The following is a 9,533-nucleotide window of genomic DNA, read 5'->3' on the forward strand; positions in this document are numbered from 1 at the left end:
CGTCGTTAAGAGCGGAGAAATAACAATATCATACTATTCACTAGGATACCATTAAACCGTATTGCATACAAAAAAGAATCTAGCAGATTCAAGTACGAGCTATCAGAAAATTAAAAGCGAGAAAAGTCCGAGAAGCGCTAAGGCTAAAAAGGTCTAAAATTTATAAATGTGTAATGTTAGAAATCTTAGTCTTGTCGTATGTATTCTGGATATTTGTGAAGTAGACGTCTTCAAAACAGCTAAAGGTCTGCCATTATAACGCCAGAATCAAGAGGAGCTAATATTTACGTCTTTGAACCTTCCTAAAATTTTTAACTAACACGTAAAAGCCTTCTTGAGGCCATTAGGAAATGGTCTCACCATAAACTTTGAATAACTAAACGATCGTATTTCGTTGATCCGGCACGAACATTTCGGTTAAATCGGCCCTCTGACTAAATGACTTGTACTTCTTTTCTCAGACGTAGTAATTTTGTCTTTTTGTTATGAAAGAAAAGAAACAGGCTTTTTTTCCCTAATAGAAGATTAGCAGCTGATGCAATAGTTATTGAAATTCCTACCCGTAAATTAACCCAAATCCTAATTATTCATACATTATCTTTTATTATTAAACAATACATTTAATTAATGGTTCGTCTACAGCTGTTTGTATGTATACCTATACCTACAAAAAGAGCCTTACATTAAAAATACATTGTGGTTTGTTTTATTAAAATAATAAACAAGTAAAATATTAACATTAACATATGCGCTCAGCATTGGGATAACTCAACATTGAGAACGATACAACACCTAACTTGTGTATTGGTCAAATCCGCTAACTTTTAACTTTTGAACAAATCTATAAAGATTCAAAGGTCTATTACTGTTATACAACTATCAGTACGATCACTAGAGATGTAATAAGCTTCCATTGAACAACCACACAATAGATGTAATCCCTTTTTCTCTACGATGGGTACGGCGGCCTTCTGCGCGACTTCTAGATGAGTCTGCAATCTTCACCACAACCTCCATCCTGCACAACTGAAGCTGTACTCAACTAGCTGACACGGACACTTTTCGACGTCCTAGCAGCAAGGATGAGTTCAGGCCCTAAAGTCCGTGGCACTTGAATTACCATTAAACACCATCGGTGTGTATGCTACTGTATTCTAACAAATGTCCATGTTCTTCTTCTTTGACCTGCTTCATCATAGTTCGGGCGGGATTTAATTAATCTATAATCGCTATTCGAACATTCTGTACAGGAACCATTTTGGCAGGCAGATAAACTTAAGGGCACAAGTAACCAGTTTAAGATGACTGAAAAAGGGAAGCTTGAGAATGATTGAATCAATATTCTGCTTATCGACGCGTAGAAGTAATGCTTGATAACTTGGACCATCTATCTAAACGGAGGACAATTTTCACTACAGCCACACATATGCACTCATGTATATACACTGATAAAGGAACGCTATCATTCATCTACCCTCGTTAATGTCTACAACGAACATCGCCCAAACCAAGCTGACATTAACTTCGTGTCACTGAGTATAGTTCTCGAGTAGAAGTGGTATTCTGATAACCTGGCTTGGCCTCGTTTAAAAAAGTGGTCAGCGACGACGACCCTATAGGAAATACGGGGTAGAGATTCAGTTGACTTTTCGGCTAACGCGACTCCCTCTTCGTCCTATTCGACACGAGCAGCCTGCAGGAAATTTGAATAGCGAAACGACGGGTGAAGACCCGATATCCGACAGTCGGAAGGCGATTAGGCGATGAAGACTAAATCGCTGTTGGCAGGTGGATTCGAAGAGAGCATCAATCGCTTTGCATGGTTCCCGGGGATGCCTGATATCAGAGAGAAACAATAACGGGGTAAACAGACAGCAAAGACTACAACAGGAAAATCTTTTTTTTTTTTTTCGTTTATCATCGCATATCATTCCAGGCAATAATTAGTCTTACTAAATACGCTCTCATCTCGTTGAAATGACATTGTCAACTATTTAATTATTCACTTTTGTCAACTGTAAAATACTTACATGCACTTCTCAATGCGAACCATCTGAGGAAAGAGCTCAGTGTTTACGATAAGCATCCAGTCTTTACTGACAGCCTCGCGTGCCCATCCAACCTGCAGCTCTTCCGTCTGGGTTTCACAGGCAAAATCGGTTCGGCCAATTTCTGAGTCAAATTGCTGTTCCGACGATATCTCTGGAGCGGTCACCGTCTGTAGTTCCTCATAGAGGAATTTTACCCTCTGGATGTTTTCGTCTACTGCACGGTTTACGACGTCCCTAACATAAAAGTAAAACCACATTAAATCCTTGCGAACTGAGTTGATAAAGGTTTCCCTATTTGGCTTTAGCCGCATTGGTAGAAAAGTACGCGAACATTCTTTCGAAACTATTTTATCAAAGACTAATGATAATGAGAGGCAGTGCATTTCTTTATTCATTTGTAACTATACTACTCCACTTAATGTGTTTTTAAGCACTGTGTATATCCTAAGTCACGTGTGCGTCCCACTAAAATGGGAAAATATTTATATGTAAAATCTTTTTTTAGAAATGTTTGCATAATTGTGTAGATTTCGAAAAATTAACTAGTCTTTGTGTCAAAATATTTCAAAATTGTCTAACAATCGACTGTGGGAACACAGTGGATACAGACAACGTAAAAACGGTATCCTAAAAATCCAAAGTCTAAAGTGTTTCCTGTCTAATCTCACGACTGGGAATTATTGAATGAACATGTTCGCCATTATTAACTTGCAATCGGAACGCAATCTGCTGAACTTCAGCTATGTGTCAATCGGCTGAGCCCAGCAAGCATGTCATTTCTTGTTACGTATTTAATCGGGATAATAACGGTATGGCACAGACAGAGTAATATTCCCATACACAGATCATTTAAATTGGCACGCCTTCTAACCTTCATAAAAATTCTCTGAATGAATAAAGATTAAAGGGCGGGTTTTCTTCCTACCAGTTAGTAAGTATGGCGCTCTTCACCCAGTAATTATGACAATCGATAAGATTAGTCAACTAATACATTTATACGCAACTATTCCCAGTAAGTACACAAATTTTGACACTTTTTTGTGAAGCCCAAATCTAAGTAGATTTTGAAACGCGCTATTACAATAGGCGTGCCATCGATGACAGAGTCATCGTTAGAATCAACCAAAATGACCATTTATGAGCAAACTTATCCGATGATAAAATCTTCGAATTCGAAGATTCGTTTTTTTTTCTTATATTTTTTCCGCTCACAGCCTCAATAAGTTATGCAAATGGGAAGAGGCCCCAGTGAGGGTTACCCCCTCTCATACGGCCACAGGAACGCACAAATATTCGCCTCGTCTGCATAGAACAGGACTAGAAGACAATGATCAAGTTAAAGTATCTGCCGACGCTGCTGTTGTCTTTGATGCTGGAACGTGCCGACCGGAAAATCTATCACACGTCCGGGCATCGTCAATTTCTCACTTACCGCCCTTGACAGCCTTCCTGTCATGGTGGTTGTATCAAGCGAACGGTGAGCCGTCTATATAAGTACTTGTGTGCGTGTGCTCGGTAATTTCGTTAGCAAATGTGTCTGTGGGCTGACGAAGAATATGAGATGGTGCCCTAGTCACAACGGGGTTTCTGCCCGCATCCAGATCGAAACCGAATAAAACAGTTTGCCGTTCATTTCGGGTATATCTACTACACTCGACTTGTCGCCTTGCCCCGTTGACACTAACGGTGGCTCGTTTTGTCGAACTGCTTTAAAAATCCTTCGTTTGCTAGAGGGAAACGACGGGTTTTTAAAGCATTTTATGTGAGCATTTTATATTCTGTAAATTTTAAGAGCAAATTTATTCTGTTTCTATCAAGTCGTCGTGGCTATGATGCCGACTTTTTAAACAGCATGAAAGAGAGCTACAATATATTCCTAAACCTTATACGCGCCTTAAAAGGGGGGAAAATGTGTTAGCTACTGTTCTTTGGGATATTACTCTTCTTCGCTAAAACCTCAGTATACGTTGGAGTACAAAAATGCAATGTATCTTTAGGAGACTGAATAAATGATTGTAAACGCACTTACATAGGGTAGTCGCTGGTGAGGACGCAAAAGTTGCGTCCTTTTACTTTACATGGTGGCGACGATTTATCAAGTAATGTACGATCGGGCTGCTGTGTCTCCACTGCTTTCCCAGAGTCTGGCTCCGTCCTGTGACGAGAAGCATGAGTTGACTCGATTATAATTTGTTTATATAGTTGAATTGCGAGGATTGTAACGCTTCCATCGAATATTCCATGAGAAAAAATACTACCTGCTAAGAAGAATCGCAAAATAATCAAATTATCATGTCTGCAACTCCGTGACTTGTAGCATCCATGACGGGTACGGTTCTTGAGTTATGTATAGAGAAAACTTAAATGAAAGATCTCAGTCGATCTCACCTATTGTTACAAAATCACTCATTTAGGTAAGTAAGTTTAATGTTAGGCGCACCCATGTATCTTGTATGATAATTTGCTGTGGTCTACTAGTTTATAGGGTTGTTCGAAAAATAACGGCTGTTGTTGTTGTTCCTTTCGCCACTTCATTAGTCCTTTTTTTTATTTTACTGGGAATCAAATAGGATTTGCATGCCAACTATGCTATTAGTAAGCTATCTGCTCTCTCTCCAATGCGTCAGCGTTTCATCATCCGAAACACTGCTTTAAATTTCGACTCTCTAAAATGGTTATAACAAGAGGGAAACACGTATATTGGCGCCATTGATATAGTCAAAAAGATACGGTGGCCACCTACAACATTTGTTCCATTGTTACGGCAAAGGCTCGATCACTAAAAAGGTCAGGCTCATTTACTCACTAGCATCATGAAAAAATCGCTCAAGTGTCCACTGGAGTGCGGTTTTCAGGTCGAAAACGCTATATTTGAGTGATCAGGCCGCTTTTGAGTAGTATCTCTACAAATCTTGTGTCGCACTCGTCACAACTATCTAGGGTTACTTCAGCAGCTTTTTCAGATCGATTACGAGTAACAAGTTTCCAAAATGCTGCTTCTTTTTTTCGCCACCAGGCAACAATAACTACGAACTTGATGACCGTGACAGTTTTATCAGGGGAAAGTGCTAGCCATACATATATCCGCATCATCTACTGAGTAAGTTAATCTGACTTTTTAATGATCTGCGCAGATTAGAGTTTGTCTTATGCATGATTATGCGTCTTGACTGCGTTACTAGCGGTAATAATTGACGAGTTTACCTGTTAGACTGAAACGTGACAGAGGTTGCTGTGACAAGCGTGTCTGTTGTGGGGCTGACCGTTGCTGTCGGTGAAATTCGTCGGCCCGGGCTTCGAGTTGTAGCTACTTCTGTACTGGATACGCCCTTATCGGCAAGCTCGGTTGATATATAGGGTTGCGTGAGGGTCAGTAGCCTGGGGCGCCGACTAATTATAAATCCTGTTGCTGGTTGTTGCTGCCTGAGGGGTAATAATCAATTCGTTAGTGCCCACATCGTTTGTCGCACTGTTTTATGCAAACGCGCTTGCACATGGACAGTGAAGATACAGATTTTCGTTGTAATCTTAAGTCACAGTTATACCTTTGTGTATTTTTCTGTTTCTTTCTTTTTTACTTACTTTATTACCTTATCTGTTAGCAGCGTCGGTTTAGATTAGCAAAAAAACTATACAAGGTATAGCCAGATCGGGATAAAGGTGCTAAAAATTTAGCTATGTATATTTAGATTTCGTTCTCCCTAATTCGCTTCTCGGAAAGCCGGAAAAAAGTTAACACCACCTCTGTGAAACTGATAGTGCCTACAGGGGTAAGGCCTAGAAGCGGAAGGGCCTTATACCTGTCCTTGATCTGGTTTAAAGCAATTCGACAGATTAATAAATGAAACACTTAAAAAATATCGTTCAAAAATCGTCCGTGTTTTTCAGTACGAACGCAATAGAGAATCACAAGTGGAAGGATATGTCTAGGGAAAATCTGTCCTGGACAAATGATAACCATACTTGTAAATATTGTGATTTGTCTAACCCTTTGTGCCATGGAAATGATGATATCATTACTGATAGGAATAACAAGTACTTTACCACATAAAATGTCAAGCGGCGCGTATATATTAAACAGCAAACTTGGAGCGAAAATCAATCGTTCGACGTACATCAATATTGCCTAGTCTTAGAGATATTTCAGTAGAGGGAACGACCCTATTAATAATTTTGTCTGTTTGTAAGACGCTGCCAAGCGGTTCTTATAGAACCAGAAGAGCAGTTGTATGAGTGTAGAAAAAAAAAGTACCATTTTTGCCATACATTGTAGTTTGCCAGTATCATCAATACAGTGAAGCTTTGCAATGTTAATGTAAACCTTTAACGTTACCCCGCGTATGGATCGTCATTATAGAAGACAAAATTGCATATATTTAGTTCTATAATGGTGGTAATTTAACTATCACTAGGTGCATTTCCAAGTTACCTCAGCCTATGAACAACGTGAATCCCCATTTTATCTTACATTATACTCTCTTATTAGAATAATTAACCCGGCTAATTCAGTTATTCAATGGGAACTTAGACTTCTTTCATACAAATGCTGTTTTCGTTTGGTGAAGGGTAAGTTTACTTTCCAAAACGATTAAGTTGTTACTCAAGCCCAAAACGTACGATGACCTGAGACTGGCTACTGATAAATTCATAGCCGTAACAAGTAGTAAAATTGATGGTCTCATTCTTGGTGAACGTGGTAATATTGAATATGAATTTTTTTTGTACAAAATATGTACGAATCAAAATTTTCAGCTATCAAATACTGATGTATTCTGTACGTTATGGCTCGCAAACGTCGAAATACAGAAAGTATGCTTTAAAAGTTCGGGAAATAGGCGTCTATTTTGTGTAACTTACGTTGCAGTATCGGGAGCAGGAATTGGAGAGCTGCAATATAGCAAAGGCATAGTGGATCGGGGTTAGATATGTGGGTCATTTGAAACCAAAAACAGAACATCAATACGCATATTTGCTTATTATGGTAATAATACCCATAAACAATGCAAAAATTTACATGTTGGAAGATGCTACAAAAATTGTATAATAATTCACACATATGTACATTTCCTGTTTGCTGCCAATATCTATTTATAAAATAAATGGTAAAATATCTAGAAATTGAGTAACAAAAGTATACTGTGTAACATACTGTGTACGTTGTTTTAGGTATAACCATTGAATAAAGTAATAGATATCGTAAGTTAAACTGAAATAAATTACGCAAAGGTTTTATATAAAAGTCAATACATATATATATATATATACCTGGTCCGATCGTTGTTTCGGTGCTCGTCGTTGATTGGTTTAATTTTTTTTTAGGTTAGTATATAATACAAACATTCTAATATTGGTGGATTTACTTTAGATGATCTTAATGCATATTTATCTCCACGTTTACACCGTGTACTATTTTGTAGACGAGAGAGGCCGGTTAGATCATTTTCTTCTAATAAAGTGTTTTGCCACATTATTTTGGGCGCATCTAACCCAAGCATAATTTCTCGTCGTTGCAAAATTCATACGCCTACCATCAAATTGTACCTCAACTGGCTTTCATCACAGGTTAGGAATGTTTTTAAATAATAACACCAATTTTGGTTGAAGGCATATTGTGGTTTCCCTTTCAATGACGCTGTATGGCCTAGGTCAGGGTTGGTAGATTAACTTGGCTTAAAAGCTGTTGTCGTTCTCCACTGTTGGCTTAACGCATAAAAACTCTTCGTGTTCTTGTTGCTGGCTGTCTATCACGTTGTGGGTCCTGCGTACGGCTTCGTTTTTTTCTAGACGACGACGTCGTTATTGACGAGAAATATAACAGGACCTCTATTGGATGTCATTTTAAAAATTAATACCACAGGTGCCTGCTGCTGCCGTAACATTTTTTCGTTCTTTTCTCGCAAATGTGGCACCTCTATTCAGTTTGATTTGTTTGTATCGATGCCTTTGTATTTTTGTTTAAATCCTTCTCTTTGCTTGATGTTATTAATTCGATTACTTTCGTTCTTCTCCCCATTCCTCTTGAATCTTCTTTCATCTTACATTAGTCTATGAATAGATGGATGGGTGTTTCTATGGTACGATGGCGCGAGATTTGTTGGCTGGTTGAATATGTATACGAATATATAACGTGAAAAATGCAGTTGATAAGTAGTTCCCGTGACTCTGGTGGCGCCGCCGAAAGCAAATGTACATCAGGGTTGCGGAGGGCAATCGCCAGATTTCCACGGAAAAATGATCGACTATAACGCCGTAAGGGACTTTAAGTCTCGACGTACGTACTGGTTCATGTATTAGTTACTGACGAATTTTGGTATTTAATTATTTTTTTAGGGGTAGGAAAGTTGAAAATTGGTGCCGGTAAAATCCAATTTTTTTTTCATTGGTTCGTACGCTACTCTGAACACTCTTTTTGCTGTTCCTCTTCGACCTATACGACCTATTTCTCTTATTTGCAAAATGAATAGGTTAGCGAGTTATGAATCAGTTATTTTGATGAGTTTAGTTATCGAACGCGTACGCAACCCTCTGCCGCCCGCGGTTCGGCCGACTGTGAACAAACGGAAGACGGCTGATCAGTGAACAAACTATTTCATACCTACTCTATATATATATCCGATGTACGTATATACGTCGAATAGCAAGCACGATTTTTTTAATTTAGTTCTTGATTCCGATACATATTTGGCTGTGATTGTCAAAAAAAGGCAAACATGAAATAGTTATAATTGTGCGCTAAATCTTTAACTAATTAGTAAATAGATATTAGAAATTCTCCGCAGTACTTACGGGAGAGGTGCTGGTAGCTTTCCAGGTACTTGTTCTTCCTGAGGAAGGTACTCTGGCTGTGGAGGCGCCACACGCTCTCCAGGCTTATATCCGGGCTTGACTCTCCTATGTACCGGTGTTAGAGCTGGAGCAGGACGCGGCTGTGGTACTGGGGCTGGAGGGGTTGTCGGTGCTGGTAGGGCTGTCGACGCTGGTCGCGGTGCTCTTGTTGGCTCGAAATTTACGTGTTTCACCGGCGGCTCTTCTGGTTGATACTGCGGTTGTGGCCGTCTTGGTACAATTGTCTGCAAACTTGGTTGAGATGTAGGTTGTGGTTTTGATGCAGGCGGCAGCTGCGGAGCAGGAGCCGGTTGCGGAGCTGGCGGCTGATAATTATTTATAGGTCTTCTTGGAGGAACTGTGGGAAGTGGCGTTGGTGCCGGTAGGGGTGGAGGTGGCGTTGGTCTGACAGCTGGAGGGGAAGCTGGCCTTGGAACGGGCGAAGGCCGTGGAGCTGGTGGCTGGGGTCTAGGTACCGGCTGTGGTGGAGGAGTTTGAGGTCTAGGTGGAGGAGGCTGATAGCTTGGTCTTTGTCTCGAGGGCGGAATAGTGGGAACTGACGGCGTCGGGCTAGGTGTTGGTGGAGGAGGAGGGGGTCTGGGCGCTGGTGGAGGAGGAGGAGGAGGTGGTGGAGGCCTAGGCGCCGGGGGAGGTGGC

At 40.1% G+C, this 9,533-nt stretch overlaps 1 protein-coding gene across 1 annotated transcript in view; it reads right to left on the minus strand.

The window, feature by feature from the left end:
• Positions 1-683: 683 nt before the first annotated feature.
• Positions 684-9,533, minus strand: part of LOC111243259 (uncharacterized) — a 36,521-nt gene continuing 27,671 nt past the window's right edge. The window contains exons 5-10 of the mRNA XM_086977506.1: positions 8,838-9,533; positions 6,909-6,938; positions 5,256-5,474; positions 4,081-4,206; positions 2,031-2,285; positions 684-1,836 (exon numbers count right to left, since the gene is read on the minus strand). Of these exons, the coding sequence (XP_086833632.1) occupies positions 1,638-1,836; positions 2,031-2,285; positions 4,081-4,206; positions 5,256-5,474; positions 6,909-6,938; positions 8,838-9,533 (1,525 nt within the window). The 3' untranslated portion in view covers positions 684-1,637. The remainder of the gene's footprint in view (positions 1,837-2,030; positions 2,286-4,080; positions 4,207-5,255; positions 5,475-6,908; positions 6,939-8,837) is intronic.

This window comes from Varroa destructor, unplaced genomic scaffold (genome assembly GCF_002443255.2).
Source record: "Varroa destructor unplaced genomic scaffold, Vdes_3.0 BEIS01000001.1, whole genome shotgun sequence".
NCBI classification, from domain to species: domain Eukaryota; kingdom Metazoa; phylum Arthropoda; class Arachnida; order Mesostigmata; family Varroidae; genus Varroa; species Varroa destructor.